The 24,750-nt window shown below is 55.9% G+C and overlaps 1 protein-coding gene and 1 long non-coding RNA gene across 11 annotated transcripts in view; both read left to right on the plus strand.

Moving 5' to 3' along the window:
- Positions 1-263: 263 nt before the first annotated feature.
- On the plus strand, positions 264-2,764 carry LOC138734466 (uncharacterized). The gene is made up of 2 exons (XR_011339583.1): positions 264-309; positions 567-2,764. It is a non-coding gene; the product is annotated as an uncharacterized lncRNA (long non-coding RNA).
- A 3,359-nt stretch (positions 2,765-6,123) lies between these two features.
- ARMC5 (armadillo repeat containing 5) overlaps positions 6,124-24,750 on the plus strand; it is a 37,741-nt gene continuing 19,114 nt past the window's right edge. For all 10 annotated transcript variants that reach the window (XM_069882133.1, XM_069882137.1, XM_069882136.1 and 7 more), the window contains exons 1-5: positions 6,124-6,408; positions 16,483-16,590; positions 18,731-19,571; positions 21,178-21,650; positions 23,163-23,295. In XM_069882133.1, the coding sequence (XP_069738234.1) occupies positions 6,132-6,408; positions 16,483-16,590; positions 18,731-19,571; positions 21,178-21,650; positions 23,163-23,295 (1,832 nt within the window). In that variant the 5' untranslated portion in view covers positions 6,124-6,131. The remainder of the gene's footprint in view (positions 6,409-16,482; positions 16,591-18,730; positions 19,572-21,177; positions 21,651-23,162; positions 23,296-24,750) is intronic.

Below are 24,750 nucleotides of genomic sequence, written 5' to 3' on the forward strand. Positions count from 1 at the left end.
CACCTTGAGGTCTTTAGGAGTCACCTTGAGGTCCTTATGGGGCATCTTGAGGTTCTTGGGGGCACCTTGAGGTCCTTGGGGGCACCTTGAGGGCTTTAAGGGGCACCTTGAGGGCTTTAAGGGTCACCTTGAGGTCTTTAGGGGGCACCTTGAGGTCCTTAGGGGGCACCTGGAGGTCCTTAGGGATCATTGTGGGGGTCCTGGGGTCTCTATGGGGCACCTGGAGGTCCTTAGAGGGCATCTTGAGGTCCTTGGGGTCACCTTGAGGGCTTTAAGGGGCACCTTGAGGTCCTTAGGGGGCACCTGGAGGTCCTTAGGGGTCACCTTGAGGTCCTTATGGGGCATCTTGAGGTCCTTGGGGGCACCTTGAGGTCCTTGGGGGGCACCTTGAGGTTCCTGGGGTCACCTTGAGGTCTTTAGAAGTCACCTTGAGGTCCTTAGGGGGCATCGTGGGGGTCCTGGGGTCTCTACGGGGCACCTTGAGGTCCTTAGGGGTCACCTTGAGGTTCTTGTAGGCACCTTGAGGTCATTATGGGGCATCTTGAGGTCCTTGGGGGCACCTTGAGGTCCTTATGGGGCATCATGGAGGTCCTGGGGTCTCTACGAGTCACCTTGAGGTCCTTAGGAGGCATCTTGAGGTTCTTGGGGGCACCTTGAGGTTCTTGGAGGCACCTTGAGGTCTTTAGGAGTCACCTTGAGGTCTTTAGGGGGCATCTTGAGGTCCTTAGGGGGCATCATGGGGGTCCTGGGGTCTTTACGGGGCACCTGGAGGTCCTTAGGGGGCACCTTGAGGTCCTTGGGGGGCACCTAGAGGTTCTTGGAGGCACCTTGAGGTCTTTAGGGGGCACCTTATGGTCCTTAGGGGGCATCGTGGAGGTTCTGGGGTCTCTACGGGGCACCTGGAGGTCCTTAGGGGTCATCTTGAGGTCCTTAGGGGTCACCCTGGGGGTCCTGGGGCCTCTACGGGGCAGCTTGAGGTCCATATGGAGCATCTTGAGGTCCTTGGGGGGCACCTTGAGGTTCTTGGGGGCACCTTGAGGGCTTTAGGGGTCACCTTGAGGTCCTTGGGGGTCAAGTTCGGGTCCCTATGGGTCAACTTGGGGCTCCTGGGGTCTCTACGGGGCACCTTGAGGTCCTTGGGGGGCACCTTGAGGTCCTTAGGGGGCATCATGTAGGTCCTTGGGTCTCTATGGGGCACCTTGAGGTCCTTAGGGGGCATCTTGAGGTCCTCAGGGGTCACCTAGAGGTTCTTGGAGGCACCTTGAGGTCTTTAGGGGGCATCTTGAGGTTCTTGGGGGGCACCTTGAGGTCCTTATGGGTCACCTTGGGGGACTTGGGGTCTCTACAAGTCACCTTGAGGTCCTTGGGGGTCAAGTTGGGGTCCCTATGGGTCAACTTGGGGCTCCTGGGGTCTCTATGGGTCACCTTGAGGTCCTTGGGGGGCACCTGGAGGTCCTTAGGGGGCATCGTGGAGGTCCTGGCGTCTCTACGAGTCACCTTGAGGTCCTTAGGGGGCATCTTGAGGTCCTTGGGGGGCACCTTGAGGTTCTTGGGGGCACCTTGAGGTCTCTACGGGTCACCTTGAGGTCTTTAGGGGGCACCTTGAGGTCCTTGGGGGCATCTGAAGGTTCTTAGTGGGCACCTTGAGGTCCTTATGGGTCACCTTGGGGGTCTTGGGGTCTCTACGAGTCACCTTGAGGTCCTTATGGGGCATCTTGAGGTCCTTGGGGGTCAAGTTGGGGTCCCTGTGGGTCAACTTGGGGGTCCTGGGGTCTCTATGGGGCACCTGGAGGTCCTTAGGGGGCATCATGGGGGTCCTGGGGTCTCTACGAGTCACCTTGAGGTCCTTAGGGGTCACCTTGAGGTTCTTGGAGGCACCTTGAGGTCTTTAGGGGGCACCTTGAGGTCCTTATGGGTCATCGTGGGGGTCCTGGGGTCTCCAGGGGTCAACCTGAGGTCCTTAGGGGGCACCTTGAGGTCCTTGGGGGGCACCTTGAGGTTCCTGGGGGCACCTTGAGGTCCTTAGGGGTCACCTTGAGGTCCTTAGGGGGCATTGTGGAGGTCCTGGGGTCTCTACAAGTCACCTTGAGGTCCTTAGGGGACACTTTGAGGTTCTTGGGGGCATCTGAAGGTTCTTGGGGGTCACTTTGACGTTCCTGGGTGCACCTTGAGGTTCTTGGGGGGCACCTTGAGGTCCTTAGGGGTCACCTTGAGGTCTTTAGGGGGCAACTTGAGGTCCTTATGGGTCACCTAGAGGTTCTTGGGGGCACCTTGAGGTCCTTAGGGGTCACCGTGGAGGTCCTGGGGTCTCTACAAGTCACCTTGAGGTCCTTAGGGGGCACCTTGAGGTCCTTAGGAGTCGCCTTGAGGTCCTTAGAGGGCATCGTGGGGGTCCTGGGGTCTCTATGAGTCACCTTGAGGTCCTTAGGGGGCACCTTGAGGTCCTTAGGGGGCACCTTGAGGTTCTTGGAGGCACCTTGACGTCTTTAGGAGTCACCTTGAGGTCCTTAGGGGGCATCATGGGGGTCCTGGGGTCTCTAGGGGTCAACCTGAGGTCCTTGGTGGTCACCTTGAGGTCTTTAGGGGTCACCTTGAGGTCCTTGGGGTCACCTTGGGGGTCCCGGGGTCTCTAGGGGTCAACCTGAGGGCCTTGGGGGTCACCTTGAGGTCCTAGTGGGGGTCCAGGGTGTCCCCAGGTGTCCCCTCCGCCGGCCCCTCCCCCCCCCCGCTCGCGGCGCCTGCATTAAAACAGCTTGTGGGGTCATTGATTGTCGACCAGTGCCTCCCAGTATGGACTGGGACCCTCCCAGTATGGACTGGACCCTCCCAGTATGGGCTGGACCCTCCCAGTATGGACTGGGACCCTCCCAGTATGGGCTGGACCCTCCCAGTATGGACTGGACCCTCCCAGTATGGACTGGACCCTCCCAGTATGGGCTGGACCCTCCCAGTATGGACTGGGACCCTCCCAGTATGGACTGGACCCTCCCAGTATGGGCTGGACCCTCCCAGTATGGACTGGGACCCTCCCAGTATGGACTGGGACCCTCCCAGTATGGACTGGACCCTCCCAGTATGGACTGGACCCTCCCAGTATGGGCTGGGACCCTCCCAGTATGGGCTGGACCCTCCCAGTATGGACTGGACCCTCCCAGTATGGGCTGGACCCTCCCAGTATGGACTGGGACCCTCCCAGTATGGGCTGGACCCTCCCAGTATGGACTGGGACCCTCCCAGTATGGGCTGGACCCTCCCAGTATGGGCTGGGACCCTCCCAGTATGGCCCCCAAAATGGTCACGGAGACCAAAAAATGGGGAATTTCACCTCAAAAATAGTGAATTTGACCCCAAAATGGGGAGTTTGACCCTAAAAATGGGGAGTTTGACCCTAAAAATGGGGAGTTTGACCTCAAAACTTGGGAGTTTGACCCCCAAATGGGGAGTTTGACCCCAAAAATGGGGAATTTCTCCTCAAAAATGGGGAATTTGGCCCCAAAATGGGGAATTTCACCTCAAAAATGGGGAATTTGACCCCAAAATGGGGGATTTCACCTAAAAATTGGGGAATTTGACCCCAAAATGGGGAATTTTCCCCCCAAATGGGGAGTTTGACCTTAAATTTTGGGAGTTTGACCCTAAAAATCGTCACAGAGCCCCCAAAATGGGGAGTTTGACCCCAAAAATGGGGAGTTTGACCTCAAAACTTGGGAGTTTGACCCCAAAAATGGGGAATTTCACCTCAAAAATAGGGAATTTGGCACCCAAAATGGGGAATTTCTCCTCAAAAATGGGGAATTTGACCCCAAAATGGGGAATTTTACCCCAAAATGGGGAGTTTGACCTTAAATTTTGGGAGTTTGACCATAAAAATGGGGAATTTCACCTCAAAAATGGGGAGTTTGACCCCAAAATGGGGAGTTTGACCCTAAAAATCATCACAGAGCCCCCAAAATGGGGAGTTTGACCCCAAAATGGGGGGGTTGACCCTAAAAATGGGGAGTTTGACCCCAAAAATGGGGAATTTCACCTGAAAACTGGGGAATTTGACCCCAAAATGGGGAGTTTGACCCCAAAAGGGGCAAATTGACCTTAAAATTGGGGAGTTTGACCCTAAAAATCATCCCAGAGCCCCCAAAATGGGGAGTTTGACCCCAAAAATGGGGAATTTGACCCCAAAATGGGGAGTTTGACCCTAAAAATGGGGAGTTTGACCCCCAAAATGGGGAGTTTGACCCCAAAATGGGGAGTTTGACCCTAAAAATGGGGAATTTTACCCCAAAATGGGGAATTTTCCCCCAAAATGGGGAGTTTGACCCCAAAAATGGGGAGTTTGACCCCAAAATGGGGAGTTTGACCCCAAAAATGGGGAATTTCACCTCAAAACTGGGGAATTTGACCCCAAAATGGGGAGTTTGACCCTAAAAATCATCACAGAGCCCCCAAAATGGGGAGTTTGACCCCAAAATGGGGGGTTGACCCTAAAAATGGGGAGTTTGACCCCAAAAATGGGGAGTTTGACCCTAAAAATGGGGAATTTTACCCCAAAATGGGGAATTTCACCTAAAAAATGATGGATTTCACCTATAAATTGGTGAATTTGACCCCAAAATGGGGAGTTTGACCTTAAATTTTGGGAGTTTGACCCTAAAAATTGTCCCAGAGCCCCCAAAATGGGGAGTTTGACCCCAAAAATGGGGAGTTTGACCCCCAAATGGGGAGTTTGACCCCAAAAATGGGGAATTTCACCTCAAAAATAGGGAATTTGGCACCCAAAATGGGGAATTTCTCCTCAAAAATGGGGAATTTGGCCCCAAAATGGGGAATTTCACCGCAAAAATTGTGAGTTTGACCCCAAAATGGTGAATTTTCCCCCAAAATGGGGAGTGTGACCTTAAATTTTGGGAGTTTGACCTTAAAAATGGGGAATTTCACCTCAAAAATGGGGAGTTTGACCCTAAAAATGGGGAATTTGACCCCAAAATGAGGAATTTCACCTCAAAAATGGGGGATTTGACCCCAAAATGGGGGATTTCACCTCGAAAATGGGGAGTTTGACCCTAAAAATGGGGAATTTCGCCTCAAAAATGGGGAATTTGGCCCCAAAATAGGGAATTTGACCCCCAGAATGGGGGATTTCACCTCAAAAATGGGGAATTTGGCCCCAAAATGGGGAATTTTACCCCAAAATGGTGAATTTCCCCCCCAAATGGGGGATTTGACCCCAAAATGGGGGATTTCACCTCAAAAATGGGGAGTTTGACCCTAAAAATGGGGAATTTCGCCTCAAAAATGGGGAATTTGGCCCCAAAATGGGGAGTTTGACCCTAAAAATCATCACAGAGCCCCCAAAATGGGGAGTTTGACCCCAAAATGGGGAGTTTGACCCCAAAATGGGGAATTTCACCTCAAAAATTGGGAGTTTGACCCCCAAATGGGGAGTTTGACCCCAAAAATGGGGAATTTGGCACCCAAAATGGGGAATTTCACCTCAAAAATGGTGAATTTGACCCCAAAATGGTGAATTTTCCCCCCAAATGGGGAGTTTGACCTTAAATTTTGGGAGTTTGACCTTAAAAATGGGGAATTTCACCTCAAAAATGGGGAGTTTGACCCTAAAAATGGGGAGTTTGACCACCAAAATGGGCAAATTGACCTCAAAAATGGGGAGTTTGACCCCAAAATGGGGAATTTCACCTCAAAAATGGGGAGTTTGACCCCAAAATGGGGAATTTCACCTCAAAAATGGGGAGTTTGACCCCAAAAATGGGGAGTTTGACCCCAAAAATGGGGAATTTGACCCCAAAAATTGAGAGTTTGGCCCCAAAAATGAGTTGGAGGGTCTGGGAGGACCTCGCCACCACCGAGAAGCCTCCTTCCTTCCTAGAGCGGCGTCGGGTGGGGGGTATCATAGAGCCGCCCTCCCGCCATGCTGTGGGAGGACCGCGCCACCACAGAGAAGCCTCCCTCCTTCCTAGAGCGGCGTCGGGGGGTAGCATAGAGCCGCCCTCCCGCCATGCTGTGGGAGGACCGCGCTACCACCGAGAAGCCGCCCTCCTTCCTAGAGCGCCGCCGCGGAGCAGCGAGTGGCGGGGCGGAGCGCGGCCTCCTTCTTCCGGCCGGGCTCTCCCCCCATGGCGGAGCCGTTGGGCTGGTGCGTTGAGGCGGTGCGGGCGGCGGACGAGCCCGCTCTGTCCCGGGCTCTCCTGGCCCTTCGGAGCCGCCACACCCGGCGGGCGGGGGGGGCCGCTCGGTTCCGCGAACGGGGAGGTTTAGCTCCCCTCCTCGAGCTGCTGGGCCCGCAGCGTCCCCGCCGCATCCTCGACTTGGCCCTCAGCGTCCTCGGCAACTGCTGCACCGAGAGGGGCTCCCGAAAAGGGGTGCGGAGCCTCGGGGGCGTCCAGAGGCTCGGTACGGGGGGGTTGGAGGGGGGGAAGGGGGGAGTGGGGGGCTGGGAGGGGGGGGAGGGGGGCGGCGAGATGGGGGGGCGGGGTGGGGCTAGGAGGGGGTCGGAGTCCCGTTTTTGGGGTCTGAGTCTTGGTTTTGGGGTCTGAGTCGCGGTTTTGGGGGTCTGAGTCCTCAATTCTAGGTTCTTATTGCCCGTTTTGGGGGTCTCAGTCCCCACTTTTAGGTTCTCAGTCTTGGTTTTGGGGGTCTCAGTCCCAGTTTGGGGGGTCTGAGTCCCGTTTTGGGGGTCTGAGTCCTCAATTCTAGGTTCTTATTGCCCGTTTTGGGGGTCTCAGTCCCGGTTTTGGGGTCTCAGTCCCCACTTTTAGGTTCTTATTACCCGTTTTGGGGGTCTGAGTCCCATTTTGGGGGTCTGAGTCCCCACTTTTAGGTTCTTATTGCCCATTTTTGGGGTCTGAGTCGCGGTTTTGGGGGTCTCAGTCCCCAATTCTGGGTTCTTATTGCCCGTTTTGGGGGTCTGATTCCTGGTTTTGGGGGTCTCAGTCCCCACTTTTAGGTTCTCAGTCCCGGTTTTGGGGGTCTCAGTCCCAGTTTTGGGGTCTGATTCTCGGTTTTGGGGGTCTCAGTCCCCACTTTTAGGTTCTTATTGCCCGTTTTGGGGGTCTGAGTCGCGGTTTTTGGGGGTCTGAGTCCCCACTTTTAGGTTCTTATTGCCCGTTTTGGGGGTCTGAGTCGCGGTTTTTGGGGGTCTGAGTCGCGGGTTTTGGGGTCTCAGTCCCCACTTTTAGGTTCTTATTGCCCATTTTGGGGGTCTCAGTCGCGGTTTTGGGGGTCTGAGTCCCCACTTTTAGGTTCTTACTGCCCGTTTTGGGGGTCTGAGTCACGGTTTTGGGGGTCTGAGTCCCGTTATGGGGGTCTGAGTCTTGGTTTTGGGGTCTCAGTCCCCACTTTTAGGTTCTCATTCCCGGTTTTTGAGGGTCTGAGTGCCGTTTTGGGGTCTGATTCTTGGCTTTGGGGGTCTCAGTCCCCACTTTTAGGTTATTGCCTGTTTTGGGGGTCTGAGTCCTGGTTTTGGGGGTCTGAGTCCCCAATTCTAGGTTCTTATTGCCCGTTTTGGGGGTCTGAGTCCTTGTTTTGGGGGTCTCAGTCCCCACTTTTAGGTTCTTATTGCCCGTTTTGGGGGTCTCAGTCCCAGTTTTGGGGGTCTCAGTCCCAGTTATGGGGGTCTGAGTTGCGGTTTTTGGGGTCTCAGTCCCCACTTTTAGGTTCTTATTGCCCATTTTGGGGGTCTGAGTCTTGGTTTTGGGGGTCTGAGTCCCCACTTTTAGGTTCTTATTGCCCATTTTTGGGGTCTGAGTCGCGGTTTTGGGGGTCTCAGTCCCCAATTCTGGGTTCTTATTGCCCGTTTTGGGGGTCTGATTCCTGTTTTTGGGGGTCTCAGTCCCCACTTTTAGGTTCTCAGTCCCGGTTTTGGGGGTCTCAGTCCCAGTTTTGGGGTCTGATTCTCGGTTTTGGGGGTCTCAGTCCCCGCTTTTAGGTTCTTATTTCCCGTTTTGGGGGTCTGAGTCGCGGGTTTTGGGGTCTGAGTCCCCACTTTTAGGTTCTTACTGCCCATTTTGGGGGTCTGAGTCGCGGTTTTTGGGGGTCTGAGTCGCGGGTTTTGGGGTCTCAGTCCCCACTTTTAGGTTCTTACTGCCCGTTTTGGGGGTCTGAGTCACGGTTTTGGGGGTCTGAGTCCCGTTATGGGGGTCTGAGTCTTGGTTTTGGGGTCTCAGTCCCCACTTTTAGGTTCTCATTCCCGGTTTTTGAGGGTCTGAGTGCCGTTTTGGGGTCTGATTCTTGGCTTTGGGGGTCTCAGTCCCCACTTTTAGGTTATTGCCCGTTTTGGGGGTCTGAGTCTTGGTTTTGGGGGTCTGAGTCTTGGTTTTGGGGGTCTGAGTCCTGGTTTTGGGGGTCTGAGTCCCCAATTCTAGGTTCTTATTGCCCGTTTTGGGGGTCTCAGTCCCAGTTTTGGGGGTCTGAGTCCCGGTTTTTGGGGTCTCAGTCCCCACTTTTAGGTTCTTACTGCCCGTTTTGGGGGTCTCAGTCCCAGTTCTAGAGGTCTGAGTCCCGTTTTGGGGGTCTGAGTCTTGGTTTTGGGGGTCTGAGTCCCCACTTTTAGGTTCTTATTGCCCATTTTTGGGGTCTGAGTCGCGGTTTTGGGGGTCTCAGTCCCCAATTCTGGGTTCTTATTGCCCGTTTTGGGGGTCTGATTCCTGGTTTTGGGGGTCTCAGTCCCCACTTTTAGGTTCTCAGTCCCGGTTTTGGGGGTCTCAGTCCCAGTTTTGGGGTCTGATTCTCGGTTTTGGGGGTCTCAGTCCCCACTTTTAGGTTCTTATTGCCCGTTTTGGGGGTCTGAGTCGTGGTTTTTTGGGGTCTGAGTCGCGGGTTTTGGGGTCTCAGTCCCCACTTTTAGGTTCTCATTCCCGGTTTTTGAGGGTCTGAGTGCCGTTTTGGGGTCTGATTCTTGGCTTTGGGGGTCTCAGTCCCCACTTTTAGGTTATTGCCTGTTTTGGGGGTCTGAGTCCTGGTTTTGGGGGTCTGAGTCCCCAATTCTAGGTTCTTATTGCCCGTTTTGGGGGTCTGAGTCCTTGTTTTGGGGGTCTCAGTCCCCACTTTTAGGTTCTTATTGCCCGTTTTGGGGGTCTCAGTCCCAGTTTTGGGGGTCTCAGTCCCAGTTATGGGGGTCTGAGTTGCGGTTTTTGGGGTCTCAGTCCCCACTTTTAGGTTCTTATTGCCCATTTTGGGGGTCTGAGTCTTGGTTTTGGGGGTCTGAGTCCCCACTTTTAGGTTCTTATTGCCCATTTTTGGGGTCTGAGTCGCGGTTTTGGGGGTCTCAGTCCCCAATTCTGGGTTCTTATTGCCCGTTTTGGGGGTCTGATTCCTGTTTTTGGGGGTCTCAGTCCCCACTTTTAGGTTCTCAGTCCCGGTTTTGGGGGTCTCAGTCCCAGTTTTGGGGTCTGATTCTCGGTTTTGGGGGTCTCAGTCCCCGCTTTTAGGTTCTTATTTCCCGTTTTGGGGGTCTGAGTCGCGGGTTTTGGGGTCTGAGTCCCCACTTTTAGGTTCTTACTGCCCATTTTGGGGGTCTGAGTCGCGGTTTTTGGGGGTCTGAGTCGCGGGTTTTGGGGTCTCAGTCCCCACTTTTAGGTTCTTACTGCCCGTTTTGGGGGTCTGAGTCACGGTTTTGGGGGTCTGAGTCCCGTTATGGGGGTCTGAGTCTTGGTTTTGGGGTCTCAGTCCCCACTTTTAGGTTCTCATTCCCGGTTTTTGAGGGTCTGAGTGCCGTTTTGGGGTCTGATTCTTGGCTTTGGGGGTCTCAGTCCCCACTTTTAGGTTATTGCCCGTTTTGGGGGTCTGAGTCTTGGTTTTGGGGGTCTGAGTCTTGGTTTTGGGGGTCTGAGTCCTGGTTTTGGGGGTCTGAGTCCCCAATTCTAGGTTCTTATTGCCCGTTTTGGGGGTCTCAGTCCCAGTTTTGGGGGTCTGAGTCCCGGTTTTTGGGGTCTCAGTCCCCACTTTTAGGTTCTTACTGCCCGTTTTGGGGGTCTCAGTCCCAGTTCTAGAGGTCTGAGTCCCGTTTTGGGGGTCTGAGTCTTGGTTTTGGGGGTCTGAGTCCCCACTTTTAGGTTCTTATTGCCCATTTTTGGGGTCTGAGTCGCGGTTTTGGGGGTTTCAGTCCCCAATTCTGGGTTCTTATTGCCCGTTTTGGGGGTCTGATTCCTGGTTTTGGGGGTCTCAGTCCCCACTTTTAGGTTCTCAGTCCCGGTTTTGGGGGTCTCAGTCCCAGTTTTGGGGTCTGATTCTCGGTTTTGGGGGTCTCAGTCCCCACTTTTAGGTTCTTATTGCCCGTTTTGGGGGTCTGAGTCGTGGTTTTTTGGGGTCTGAGTCGCGGGTTTTGGGGTCTCAGTCCCCACTTTTAGGTTCTTACTGCCCATTTTGGGGGTCTGAGTCGTGGTTTTGGGGGTCTCAGTCCCCACTTTTAGGTTCTTAGTCCCGTTTTTGGGTGTCTCAGTCTTGGTTTTGGGGGTCTGAGTCTCGGATTGGGGGTCTGATTCCCCAATTCTGGGTGCTTGTTGCCCATTTTGGGGGTCTGAGTTGCGGTTTTGGGGGTCTGATTCCTCAATTCTAGGTTCTTATTACCTGTTTTGGGGGTCTGAGTCCCATTTTGGGGGTCTCAGTCCCCACTTTTAGGTTCTTATTGCCCATTTTGGGGGTCTGAGTCGCGGTTTTGGGGGTCTCAGTCCCCAATTCTGGGTTCTTATTGCCCGTTTTGGGGGTCTGATTCCTGGTTTTGGGGGTCTCAGTCCCCACTTTTAGGTTCTCAGTCCCGGTTTTGGGGGTCTCAGTCCCAGTTTTGGGGTCTGATTCTCGGTTTTGGGGGTCTCAGTCCCCACTTTTAGGTTCTTATTGCCCGTTTTGGGGGTCTGAGTCGCGGGTTTTGGGGTCTCAGTCCCCACTTTTAGGTTCTTATTGCCCATTTTGGGGGTCTCAGTCGCGGTTTTGGGGGTCTGAGTCCCCACTTTTAGGTTCTTACTGCCCGTTTTGGGGGTCTGAGTCACGGTTTTGGGGGTCTGAGTCCCGTTATGGGGGTCTGAGTCTTGGTTTTGGGGTCTCAGTCCCCACTTTTAGGTTCTCATTCCCGGTTTTTGAGGGTCTGAGTGCCGTTTTGGGGTCTGATTCTTGGCTTTGGGGGTCTCAGTCCCCACTTTTAGGTTATTGCCTGTTTTGGGGGTCTGAGTCCTGGTTTTGGGGGTCTGAGTCCCCAATTCTAGGTTCTTATTGCCCGTTTTGGGGGTCTGAGTCCCGGTTTTTGGGGTCTCAGTCCCCACTTTTAGGTTCTTACTGCCCGTTTTGGGGGTCTCAGTCCCAGTTCTAGAGGTCTGAGTCCCGTTTTGGGGGTCTGAGTCTTGGTTTTGGGGGTCTGAGTCCCCACTTTTAGGTTCTTATTGCCCATTTTTGGGGTCTGAGTCGCGGTTTTGGGGGTCTCAGTCCCCACTTTTAGGTTCTTATTGCCCGTTTTGGGGGTCTGATTCCTGGTTTTGGGGGTCTCAGTCCCCACTTTTAGGTTCTCAGTCCCGGTTTTGGGGGTCTCAGTCCCAGTTTTGGGGTCTGATTCTCGGTTTTGGGGGTCTCAGTCCCCACTTTTAGGTTCTTATTTCCCGTTTTGGGGGTCTGAGTCCCATTTTGGGGGTCTGAGTCCCCACTTTTAGGTTCTTATTGCCCGTTTTGGGGGTCTGAGTCGCGGTTTTTGGGGGTCTGAGTCGTGGTTTTGGGGGTCTCAGTCCCCACTTTTAGGTTCTTAGTCCCGTTTTTGGGTGTCTCAGTCTTGGTTTTGGGGGTCTGAGTCTCGGATTGGGGGTCTGATTCCCCAATTCTGGGTGCTTGTTGCCCATTTTGGGGGTCTGAGTTGCGGTTTTGGGGGTCTGATTCCTCAATTCTAGGTTCTTATTACCCGTTTTGGGGGTCTGAGTCCCATTTTGGGGGTCTCAGTCCCCACTTTTAGGTTCTTATTGCCCGTTTTGGGGGTCTGAGTCCTGGTTTTGGGGGTCTCAGTCCCCACTTTTAGGTTCTCAGTCTTGGTTTTGGGGGTCTCAGTCCCAGTTTTGGGGGTCTGAGTCGCGGTTTTGGGGTCTCAGTCCCCACTTTTAGGTTCTTATTGCCCATTTTGGGGGTCTGAGTCTTGGTTTTGGGGGTCTGAGTCCCCACTTTTAGGTTCTTATTGCCCATTTTGGGGGTCTGAGTCGCGGTTTTGGGGGTCTCAGTCCCCAATTCTGGGTTCTTATTGCCCGTTTTGGGGGTCTGATTCCTGGTTTTGGGGGTCTCAGTCCCCACTTTTAGGTTCTCAGTCCCGGTTTTGGGGGTCTCAGTCCCAGTTTTGGGGTCTGATTCTCGGTTTTGGGGGTCTCAGTCCCCACTTTTAGGTTCTTATTTCCCGTTTTGGGGGTCTGAGTCCCATTTTGGGGGTCTGAGTCCCCACTTTTAGGTTCTTATTGCCCGTTTTGAGGGTCTGAGTCGCGGTTTTTGGGGGTCTGAGTCGCGGGTTTTGGGGTCTCAGTCCCCACTTTTAGGTTCTTACTGCCCATTTTGGGGGTCTGAGTCGTGGTTTTGGGGGTCTGAGTCCCCACTTTTAGGTTCTTACTGCCCGTTTTGGGGGTCTGAGTCGTGGTTTTGGGGGTCTCAGTCCCCACTTTTAGGTTCTTACTGCCCATTTTGGGGGTCTGAGTCGTGGTTTTGGGGGTCTCAGTCCCCACTTTTAGGTTCTTAGTCCCGTTTTTGGGTGTCTCAGTCTTGGTTTTGGGGGTCTGAGTCTCGGATTGGGGGTCTGATTCCCCAATTCTGGGTGCTTGTTGCCCATTTTGGGGGTCTGAGTTGCGGTTTTGGGGGTCTGATTCCTCAATTCTAGGTTCTTATTACCCGTTTTGGGGGTCTGAGTCCCATTTTGGGGGTCTCAGTCCCCACTTTTAGGTTCTTATTGCCCGTTTTGGGGGTCTGAGTCCTGGTTTTGGGGGTCTCAGTCCCCACTTTTAGGTTCTCAGTCTTGGTTTTGGGGGTCTCAGTCCCAGTTTTGGGGGTCTGAGTCGCGGTTTTGGGGTCTCAGTCCCCACTTTTAGGTTCTTATTACCCGTTTTGGGGGTCTGAGTCCCATTTTGGGGGTCTCAGTCCCCACTTTTAGGTTCTTATTGCCCGTTTTGGGGGTCTGAGTCCTGGTTTTGGGGGTCTCAGTCCCCACTTTTAGGTTCTCAGTCTTGGTTTTGGGGGTCTCAGTCCCAGTTTTGGGGGTCTGAGTCGCGGTTTTGGGGTCTCAGTCCCCACTTTTAGGTTCTTATTTCCCGTTTTGGGGGTCTGAGTCTTGGTTTTGGGGGTCTCAGTCCCCACTTTTAGGTTCTTATTTCCCGTTTTGGGGGTCTGAGTCGCGGTTTTGGGGGTCTCAGTCCCCAATTCTGGGTTCTTATTGCCCGTTTTGGGGGTCTGATTCCTGGTTTTGGGGGTCTCAGTCCCCACTTTTAGGTTCTCAGTCCCGGTTTTGGGGGTCTCAGTCCCAGTTTTGGGGTCTGATTCTCGGTTTTGGGGGTCTCAGTCCCCACTTTTAGGTTCTTATTTCCCGTTTTGGGGGTCTGAGTCCCATTTTGGGGGTCTGAGTCCCCACTTTTAGGTTCTTATTGCCCGTTTTGAGGGTCTGAGTCGCGGTTTTTGGGGGTCTGAGTCGCGGGTTTTGGGGTCTCAGTCCCCACTTTTAGGTTCTTACTGCCCATTTTGGGGGTCTGAGTCGTGGTTTTGGGGGTCTGAGTCCCCACTTTTAGGTTCTTACTGCCCGTTTTGGGGGTCTGAGTCGTGGTTTTGGGGGTCTCAGTCCCCACTTTTAGGTTCTTACTGCCCATTTTGGGGGTCTGAGTCGTGGTTTTGGGGGTCTCAGTCCCCACTTTTAGGTTCTTAGTCCCGTTTTTGGGTGTCTCAGTCTTGGTTTTGGGGGTCTGAGTCTCGGATTGGGGGTCTGATTCCCCAATTCTGGGTGCTTGTTGCCCATTTTGGGGGTCTGAGTTGCGGTTTTGGGGGTCTGATTCCTCAATTCTAGGTTCTTATTACCCGTTTTGGGGGTCTGAGTCCCATTTTGGGGGTCTCAGTCCCCACTTTTAGGTTCTTATTGCCCGTTTTGGGGGTCTGAGTCCTGGTTTTGGGGGTCTCAGTCCCCACTTTTAGGTTCTCAGTCTTGGTTTTGGGGGTCTCAGTCCCAGTTTTGGGGGTCTGAGTCGCGGTTTTGGGGTCTCAGTCCCCACTTTTAGGTTCTTATTACCCGTTTTGGGGGTCTGAGTCCCATTTTGGGGGTCTCAGTCCCCACTTTTAGGTTCTTATTGCCCGTTTTGGGGGTCTGAGTCCTGGTTTTGGGGGTCTCAGTCCCCACTTTTAGGTTCTCAGTCTTGGTTTTGGGGGTCTCAGTCCCAGTTTTGGGGGTCTGAGTCGCGGTTTTGGGGGTCTCAGTCCCCAATTCTGGGTTCTTATTGCCCGTTTTGGGGGTCTGATTCCTGGTTTTGGGGGTCTCAGTCCCCACTTTTAGGTTCTCAGTCCCGGTTTTGGGGGTCTCAGTCACAGTTTTGGGGTCTGATTCTCGGTTTTGGGGGTCTCAGTCCCCACTTTTAGGTTCTTATTTCCCGTTTTGGGGGTCTGAGTCCCATTTTGGGGGTCTGAGTCCCCACTTTTAGGTTCTTATTTCCCGTTTTGGGGGTCTGAGTCGCGGTTTTTGGGGGTCTGAGTCCCCACTTTTAGGTTCTTATTGCCCGTTTTGGGGGTCTGAGTCGCGGTTTTTGGGGGTCTGAGTCGCGGGTTTTGGGGTCTCAGTCCCCACTTTTAGGTTCTTATTGCCCATTTTGGGGGTCTCAGTCGCGGTTTTGGGGGTCTGAGTCCCCACTTTTAGGTTCTTACTGCCCATTTTGGGGGTCTGAGTCACGGTTTTGGGGGTCTGAGTCCCGTTATGGGGGTCTGAGTCTTGGTTTTGGGGTCTCAGTCCCCACTTTTAGGTTCTCATTCCCGGTTTTTGAGGGTCTGAGTGCCGTTTTGGGGTCTGATTCTTGGCTTTGGGGGTCTCAGTCCCCACTTTTAGGTTATTGCCTGTTTTGGGGGTCTGAGTCCTGGTTTTGGGGGTCTGAGTCCTGGTTTTGGGGGTCTGAGTCCCCAATTCTAGGTTCTTATTTCCCGTTTTGGGGGTCTGAGTCCTTGTTTTGGGGGTCTCAGTCCCCACTTTTAGGTTCTTATTGCCAGTTTTGGGGGTCTCAGTCCCAGTTTTGGGGGTCTCAGTCCCGGTTATGGGGGTCTGAGTTGCGGTTTTTGGGGTCTCAGTCCCCACTTTTAGGTTCTTATTGCCCATTTTGGGGGTCTGAGTCTTGGTTTTGGGGTCTCAGTCCCCACTTTTAGGTTCTTACTGCCCTTTTTTGGGGTCTGAGTCGCGGTTTTGGGGTCTCAGTCCCCACTTTTAGGTTCTTACTGCCCTTTTTTGGGGTCTGAGTCGCGGTTTTGGGGGTCTAAATCCCCATTTTGGGGTCTCTGTGCTTGTTTTGGGGGTCTAATTCCCCATTTTGGGGTCTCTGGGCTTGTTTTGGGGTCTCTGTGCTTGGTTTTGGGGGTCTAATTCCCCATTTTGGGGTCTCTTGTGCTTGATTTTGGGGTCTCTGAGCTTGGTTTTGGGGTCTAATTCCCCATTTTGGGGTCTCTGGGCTTGTTTTGGGGGTCTAATTCCTCATTTTGGGCTCTCTGGGCTTGGTTTTGGGGTCTAATTTTCCATTTTGGGGTCTCTGTGCTTGTTTTGGGGATCTTACTCCCCATTTTGGGGTCTCTCTGCTTGTTTTGGGGGTCTAATTCCCCATTTTGGGGTCTCTAAGCTTGGTTTTGAGGTCTCTGGGCTTGATTTTGGGGTCTAATTTTTCATTTTGGGGTCTCTGGGCTTGGTTTTGGGGTCTAATTTTCCATTTTGGGGTCTCTGGGCTTGGTTTTGGGGGTCTAATTCCCCATTTTGGGGTCTTTGTGCTTGTTTTAGGGGTCTAATTCCCCATTTTGGGGTCTCTGTGCTTGGTTTTCGGGTCTAATTCCCAATTTTGGGGTCTCTGAGCTTGGTTTTGGGGTCTAATTTTCCATTTTGGGGTCTCTGTGCTTGTTTTGGGGAACTTACTCCCCATTTTGGAGGTCTCTGTGCTTGTTTTAGGGGTCTAATTCCCCATTTTGGGGTCTCTGAGCTTGTTTTGGGGTCTCTAGTCTTGGTTTTCGGGGTCTAATTCCCCATTTTGGGGTCTCTGTGCTTGGTTTTGGGGTCTCTGGGCTTGGTTTTGGGGCCCAATTTCCCATTTTGGGGTCTCTGGGCTTGTTTTGGGGTCTCTGGGCTTGGTTTTGGGGGTCTAATTTTCCATTTTGGGGTCTCTGTGCTTGTTTTGGGGGTCTAATTCCCCATTTTGGGGTCTCTGGGCTTGGTTTTGGGGTCTCTGAGCTTGGTTTTGGGGTCTAATTTTCCCTTTTGGGGTTCCCTGTCCCCCCCTGACCTCTGTGTCCCCCCAACAGTGACCCTGCTGTCGTCCCCCGGCCCCGAGAGCGTCCTCAACCGCGCGGCGAGGACCCTCGCCAACCTGGCCCTCGAGCCCGAAGGCGCCCGCGATGTCCTCGACGCTGGTCAGAGCGGTTTTGGGGGTCCTGGGGGGGTCCCTGAGGGGTTTTGGGGGTCCTGGGAGGGTCCCAGAGGGGTTTTGGGGGTCCTGGGAGGGTCCCAGAGGGGTTTTGGGGGGCTCTGAGGGGGATTTGAGGGGCTTTGGGAGGTCCTTGAGGGGGTTTTGGGGGTCCCAGGGGTGACCTGGTGGCTTGGAGGGGATTTTGGGGTCCCTGAGGGTAGCTTGAGGGGAGATTTTGGGGTCCCTGAGGGGGTTTGGGGGGGTCCCAGGAGGTCCCTGATGGGGTTTTGGGGGCTCTGGGAGGCCCTTGAGGGGGTTTTGGGGTCCCTGAGAGGCCCTTGGGGGGCTCTGGGAGGCCCTTGAGGGGGTTTTGGGGGTCCCAGGGGTGACCTTAGGGGCTTGGAGGGGATTTTGGGGTCCCTGAGGGGGTTTGAGGGTTCCCAGGAGGTCCCTGAGGGGGTTTTGGGGGCTCTGGGAGGCCCTTGAGGGGGTTTTGGGGTCCCTGAGGGGACCTTGGGGGGCTCTGGGAGGTTCTTGAGGAGGTTTTGGGGGTCCCAGGAGAGACCTGGGGGCTTGGAGGGGATTTTGGGGTCCCTGAGGGGAGCTTGAGGGGAGATTTTGGGGTCCCTGAGGGGGTTTGATGGATCCCAGGACGTCCCTGAGGGGGTTTTGGGGTCCCTGAGGGGACCTTGAGGGGGCTCTGGGAGGTCCTTGAGGGGGTTTTGGGGGTCCCAGGAGAGACCTAGGGGCTTGGATGGGATTTTGGGGTCCCTGAGGGGGGCTTGGAGGGGATTTTGGGGTCCCTGAGGGGGTTTTGGGTTCCCTGAGGGGACCTTGGGGGGCTCTGGGGTCCCTGAGGGGACCGTGGGGGGCTCTGGGAGGCCCTTGAGGGGGTTTTGGGGGTCCCAGGGGTGACCTGGGGGCTTGGAGGGGATTTTGGGGTCCCTAAGGGGGTTTTGGGGGAGATATTGGGGTCCCTGAGGGGTTTTGGAGGGTCCCAGGAGGTCCCTGAGGGGGTTTTGGGGTCCCTGAGAGGCCCTTGGGGGGCTCTGGGAGGCCCTTGAGGGGGTTTTGGGGGTCCCAGGGGTGACCTGGGGGCTTGGAGGGGATTTTGGGGTCCCTGAGGGGGTTTGGGGGGGTCCCAGGAGGTCCCTGAGGGGGTTTTGGGGTCCCTGAGGGGCTTTTAAGAGGTTCTTGGGCGGGGGGGGAGGGGGGTCCCTTTCCCGCCAATTGGACCCCTTTTTTCCCGCCAATTCGACCCCCTTTTTCACGCCAATTTGTCCCCTTCCCTCCCCTTTAACCCTTTCCTAGTCCCCTTTAACCCCTTCCTCCCCACTTTAACCCCTTCCTAGTCCAATTTAACCCCTTCCTAGTCCAACTTAACCCCTTCCTCCCCACTTTAACCCCTTCCTCCCCACTTTAACCCTTTCCTAGTCCACTTTAACCCCTTCCTAGTCCACTTTAACCCCTTCCTCCCCACTCTAACCCCTTCCTACTCCAACTTAATCCCTTCCTCCCCTCTTTAACCCCTTCGTAGTCCACTTTAACCCCTTCCTCCCCACTTTAACCCCTTCCTAGTCCCATTTAACCCCTTCCTCCCCACTTTAACCCCTTCCTAGTCCAATTTAACCCTTTCCTCCCCGCTTTAACCCCTTCCTAGTCCAACTTAACCCCTTCCTCCCCAATCTAACCCCTTCCTAGTCCCATTTAACCCCTTCCTCCCCACTTTAACCCCTTCCTAGTCCAACTTAACCCCTTCCTCCCCACTTTAACCCCTTCCTAGTCCACTTTAACCCCTTCCTCCCCTCTTTAACCCCTTCCTAGTCCACTTTAACCCCTTCCTCCCCACTTTAACCCCTTCGTAGTCCACTTTAACCCCCTTCCTCCCCACTTTAACCCCTTCCTAGTCCAATTTAACCCCTTCCTCCCCACTTTAACCCCTTCCTAGTCCAATTTAACCCCTTCCTCCCCAATTTAACCCTTTCCTAGCCCCATTTAACCCTTTCCTTTTCCAATTTAACCCCTTCCTCCCCAAATTAATCCTCTCCTAGTCCTATTTAACTCCTTCCTCCCCGCTTTAACCCCTTCCTCCCCACTCTAACCCCTTCCTCGTCCAACTTAACCCCTTCCTCTCCCCTTTGCAGGCGCCGCCCCGCTGCTGGTCTCGCTGGCGGCCTCCTGCTCGAGCCCCGAGTGCCTCCACAGCGCCGCCCGCGCCCTCCGCATCCTGGCCTCGTCCTCGTCCTCCTCCTCCTCGTCCTCCTCGTCCTCCCCGCGGCTCTCGCTGTGCCGCGCCGGCGCCGCCCGCGCCCTGGCCTCCCGCCTGGCCTCCCTCCCTCCCTCCCACCCGGCTTGTCCGGCCGTGGCCTCGGCTCTCCGCGGCCTCACCGACGGCGCCGACTCCTCCTCCGCCATCGCCGCCGACGACCTCCTCCCGGCCCTGCCGGCCCTCGCCGCCCTGGCCGCTCACGCCAAGCGCGACCGACGCCAACCGGCCTTGGGCGCCATCGCCAACGCCTGCGCCCGCGCCGCCCTCCGGCCCGCCCTGGGCGCCGCCGGCGCCGTCGAAGCCGTCACCGAGGAGCTCAAGCGAGCGTTGGCGGCGCCCAACGTCCCCGCGACCTCCGCCGCCGCCACGGTGCGAGCTCTCTGCTTGCTGTGCCGCGAGGCGGTGAACCGGGCGCGGGTGCGAGCGGCGGGGGGGTTGGCGTTGCTGCCGCGCCTCTTGGCGGTGCCGGCGTGGAGGCACCGCGTGCTGGTGGCCTTGGCGGCCTTCGCCTACGACCAAGAGGCTTTGGATGCCTTGGAAGAGCGAGGCCTGGTGGCCTCCTTAGCCGACGTCCTGCGGGCTCGCGCCGACGAGGAGGAAGAAGAAGAAGATGATGAGGAGGAAGATGAAGAGGCCGCCTCCTTCGATCTCCCGCAGGACGCGGCGCCGGCAACGCCGAGAGACGGAGCCGCCGCCGGCAGCTTGAGGAGCCTCAAGTGAGGGGGGAAAGGGGGTGGTAGGGGGCTTCGGGGGCCTTGAATCCCCTCAAACCCTCTTAGATTCCTTCAAACCCCCTCTAGGTGCCTTCAAATCCCCTTAAGGGGCCTTCAAATCCCCCTTAGATGCCTTCAAACCACCTTAAGATGCCTTCAAACACCCTTAAGATGCTCTCGAACGCCCCTTAGATGCCTTCAACCCCCCTCTAGACGCCCTCAACCCCCTCTAGACACCCTCAAACCCCATCTAGACACCCTCAAACCCCTCTTAGATGCCCTCAACCCCCTCTTAGATGCCCTCAAACCCCTCTGAGATGCCCTCAAACCCCTCTGAGCTGCCCTCAACCCCCTCGAGATGCCCTCAACCCCCTCTGAGCTGCCCTCAACCCCCTTGAGATGCCCTCAACCCCCTCTTAGGTTGTTTGAAACCCCTCTTAGGTGCTCTCAAACCCCTCTTAGATGCCCTCAAACCCCTTTTAGATGCCCTCAAACCCCCTCTGAGCTGCCCTCAACCCCCTTGAGCTGCCCTCACACCCTCTCTCGATACCCTCAAACCCTCTCTCGATACCCTCAAACCCCTCTGAGATGCCCTGAAACCCCTCTTAGATGCCCTGAAACCCCTCTTAGATGCCCTGAAACCCCTCTAGATGCCCTCAAACCCCTTTTAGATGCCCTCAAACCCCTCTGAGCTGCCCTCAACCCCCTTGAGCTGCCCTCAAACCCTCTCTTGATACCCTCAAACCCCTCTGAGATGCCCTCAAACCCCTCTGAGATGCCCTGAAGCCCCTCTTAGATGCTTTGAAACCTCTCTAGATGCCCTCAAACCCCTTTTAGATGCCCTCAACCCCCTCGAGATGCCCTCAACCCCCTTGAGATGCCCTCAACCCCCTCTTAGATTGTTTGAAACCCCTCTTAGATGCCCTCAAACCCTTCTTAGATGCTTTGAAACCCGTCTTAGATGCTCTGAAGCCCCTCTAGATGCCCTCAAACCCCTCTTAGATGCCCTCAAACCCCTTTTAGATGCCCTCAAACCCCTTTTAGATGCCCTCAACCCCCTCGAGATGCCCTCAACCCCCTTGAGATGCCCTCAACCCCCTCTTAGATTGTTTGAAACCCCTCTTAGATGCCCTCAAACCCTTCTTAGATGCTTTGAAACCCCTCTTAGATGCCCTCAAACCCCTCTTAGATGCCCTCAAACCCCTCTTAGATGCCCTCAAACCCCTCTTAGATGCCCTCAAACCCCTTTTAGATGCCCTCAACCCCCTCGAGATGCCCTCAATCCCCTCTTAGATGCTCTCAACCCCCTTTTAGATGCCCTCAAACCCCCCTTAGACGCCCTCAAACCCCCCTTAGATGCACTCAAACCCCTCTGAGCTGCCCTCAACCCCCTCGAGATGCCCTCAACCCTCTCTTAGATTGTTTGAAACCCCTCTTAGATGCCCTCAAACCCTTCTTAGATGCTTTGAAACCCGTCTTAGATGCTGTGAAGCCCCTCTAGATGCTCTCAAACCCCTCTTAGATGCCCTCAAACCCCTCTGAGCCGCCCTCAACCCCCTCGAGATGCCCTCAACCCCCTCCCCGCTCCCCCGTTTCTCTCCTTTCCCAGCTCCTGGCTCGTCTCCACGGCCTCCTCGCCTCCCTCTTCGCCTCCGCTGGCTTCTCCATCGCCTCCTTCGCCGCCGTCCCCCGTTCTTCGCCATCGCCGCCGCCGCCGTTTGCCGGCCTTGCGAGCTCTGGCTCTGCCGCGCGGGGTCGGGGACGGGGACCCCCGTCTCCCCGAGACGCCGGCTCTTCTCCTCTTGGCTCGGTTGGCTTCGCGGGACGAGCCGTGCCGGGCTCTGGCGGCGGCCGCCGTCGTCACCTCCCTCCTGCGCTACCTCACGGGGGTCCGCGCGCCGGCTCCTCGCGCCGCTCGCCTCCTCCACCGCTTGGCGGGACACCCCGCCATGCTCGGGGGGCTCGTACGAGGTTACGTCCCCTCCCTCATCCGAGCTTGGCTCGTGCTCGGCATCGACCCCCGCGCCGACGCCTTCCGACCCGCCGCCCCCAGCCCGCGCAGGGAGAAGCTCCGCGAGCTCGGTGAGGAGGGATTTGAGGGGTCCCCGAGTGGGATTTGGGGGTCCCCGAGGGGGTTTGGGGTCCTCCAGTGGGATTTTGGGGTCCCTGAGTGGTTCTTTGGGGCCTTCAAGGGGTTTCTGGGTGGGAATTGGGGTCCTCGAGTGGGATTTGGGGGTCCTTGAGTGGGATTTGGGGGTCCCTGAGTGGTTCTTTGGGGTCTTTCAGGGGTTTCTGGGTGGGATTTGGGGGTCCCTGAGTGGGAATTGGGGTCCTGAAGTGGGATTTGGGGGTCCCTGAGTGGTTCTTTGGGGTCTTCCAGGGGTTTCTGGGTGGGAATTGGGGTCCTCGAGTGGGATTTGGGGGTCCTCCAGTGGGATTTTGGGGTCCCTGAGTGGTTCTTTGGGGCCTTCAAGGGGTTTCTGGGTGGGATTTGGGGGTCCCTGAGTGGGATTTGGGGGTCCCTGAGTGGTTCTTTGGGGCCTTCAAGGGGTTTCTGGGTGGGATTTGGGGGTCCTTGAGTGGGATTTGGGGTCCTCCAGTGGGATTTGGGGGTCCTTGAGGGGTTCTTTGGGGCCTTCAAGGGGTCCCTGAGTGGGATTTGGTGGTCCCTGAGTGGGATTTGGGGTCCTCGAGTGGGATTTGGGGGTCCCTGAGTGGGATTTGGGGTCCCTGAGTGGTTCTTTGGGGCCTTCAAGGGGTCCCTGAGTGGGATTTGGGGGTCCCAGAGTGGGATTTGGGGGTCCCCGAGTGGGATTTGGGGTCCTCCAGTGGGATTTGGGTGTCCTTGAGTGGGATTTGGGGTCCTCCAGTGGGATTTGGGGTCCATGAGTGGAATTTGGGGGTCCCTGAGTGGTTCTTTGGGGCCTTCAGGGGGTTTCTGGGTGGGAATTGGGGGTCCCTGAGTGGGATTTGGGGGTCCTCGAGTGGGATTTGGGGTCCTCGAGTGGGATTTGGGGGTCCCTGAGTGGGATTTGGGGTCCCTGAGTGGTTCTTTGGGGCCTTCAGGGGGTTTCTGGGTGGGAATTGGGGGTCCTCGAGTGGGATTTGGGGTCCTCGAGTGCGATTTGAGGGTCCCTGAGTGGTTCTTTGGGGCCTTCAAGGGGTCCCTGGGTGGGATTTGGGGTCCCCAAGTGGAATTTGGGGGTCCCCGAGTGGTTCTTTGGGGCCATCAAGGGGTCCCCGAGTGCGATTTGGGGGTCCCCTAGTGCGATTTGGGGGTCCCTGAATGGGATTTGGGGGTCCCTGGGTGGGATTTGGGGGTCCCTGAGTGGTTCTATGGGGCCTTCAAGGGGTTTGTGGGTGGGAATTGGGGTCCCCAGGTGGGATTTGGGGGTCCCTGAGTGGGATTTGGGGGTCCCCGAGTGGGACTTGGGGTCCTCGAGTGGGATTTGGGGTCCCCGAGTGGGATTTGGGGGTCCCTGAGTGGTTCTTTGGGGCCTTCAAGGGGTCCCCGAGTGGGATTTGGGGTCCCCGAGTGGAATTTGGGGGTCCCTGAGCCCCTTTCTTTTTGTGGTTCCCCCTCCCCCCCCCCAGGAGAGGCCCTGCTGCGGGTTTTGGGGGGCTCCGCCGGGACCCCCTTTGGGATGGGGCTGCTGACCCGGGGCCTGCGCTGCGGGGACCCCCCCGTGCGCCTCGCCTGCGCCACCGCCCTCCCCCTGCTCGCCAGGTACCTATAGAACCCCTATAGGACCCCCCCGGAACCTATAGACACCCTATAGAACCCCCCCCGGAACCTATAGACACCCTATAGAACCCCCCCCGGAACCTATAGACACCCTATAGAACCCCCCCCGGAACCTATAGACACCCTATAGAACCCCCCCGGACCCTATAGACACCCTATAGAACCCCCCCCGGAACCTATAGACACCCTATAGAACCCCCCCCGGAACCTATAGACACCCTATAGAACCCCCCCGGACCCTATAGACACCCTATAGAACCCCCCCTGAACCTATAGACATCCTATAGAACCCCCCCGGAACCTATAGACACCCTATAGAACCCCCCCCCGGAACCTATAGACACCCTATAGAACCCCCCTGGAACGTAGAGAGACCCTAGAGACCCCTTCGGGCCCTATAGATACGCTAGAGACCTCCCCGGAACCTATAGACACCCTATAGAACCCCCCGGGAACCTAGAGAGAGACCCTAGAGACCCCTCCGGGCCCTATAGATACGCTAGAGACCTCCCCGGACCCTATAGACACCCTATAGAACCCCCCTGGAACCTAGAGAGACCCTAGAGACCCCTTCGGGCCCTATAGATACGCTAGAGACCTGCCCGGAACCTATAGACACCCTATAGAACCCCCCCGGAACCTATAGAGAGACCCTAGAGACCCCTCCGGGCCCTATAGATACGCTAGAGCCTTCCGCGGACCCTATAGACGCCCTATAGAACCCCCCCCGGAACCTAGAGAGAGACCCTAGAGACCCCTCCAGGCCCTATAGATACGCTAGAGACCTCCCCGGAACCTATAGACACCCTATAGAACCCCCCCGGAACCTATAGAGAGACCCTAGAGACCCCTCCGGGCCCTATAGATACGCTAGAGCCTTCTGCGGACCCTATAGACGCCCTATAGAACCCCCCCCGGAACCTAGAGAGAGACCCTAGAGACCCCTCCAGGCCCTATAGATACGCTAGAGACCTCCCCGGAACCTATAGACACCCTATAGAACCCCCCCGGAACCTATAGAGAGACCCTAGAGACCCCTCCGGGCCCTATAGATACGCTAGAGCCTTCTGCGGACCCTATAGACGCCCTATAGAACCCCCCCCGGAACCTAGAGAGAGACCCTAGAGACCCCTCCAGGCCCTATAGATACGCTAGAGACCTCCCCGGAACCTATAGACACCCTATAGAACCCCCCCGGAACCTATAGAGAGACCCTAGAGACCCCTCCGGGCCCTATAGATACACTAGAGACCTCCCCGGCCCCTATAAACACCCTATAGAACCCCCCGGGAACCTAGAGAGACCCTATAGAACTCCCTTCCGACCTATAGAACCCCCCGAGACCTAGAGAGACCCTAGAGACCCCCCCTGGGGAACCTGGAGAGACCCTAGAGACCTCACCCGGACCCTATAGAGACCCTATAGACGCCCTTGGGA

Source organism: Phaenicophaeus curvirostris, unplaced genomic scaffold (assembly GCF_032191515.1).
Source record: "Phaenicophaeus curvirostris isolate KB17595 unplaced genomic scaffold, BPBGC_Pcur_1.0 scaffold_84, whole genome shotgun sequence".
NCBI classification, from domain to species: domain Eukaryota; kingdom Metazoa; phylum Chordata; class Aves; order Cuculiformes; family Cuculidae; genus Phaenicophaeus; species Phaenicophaeus curvirostris.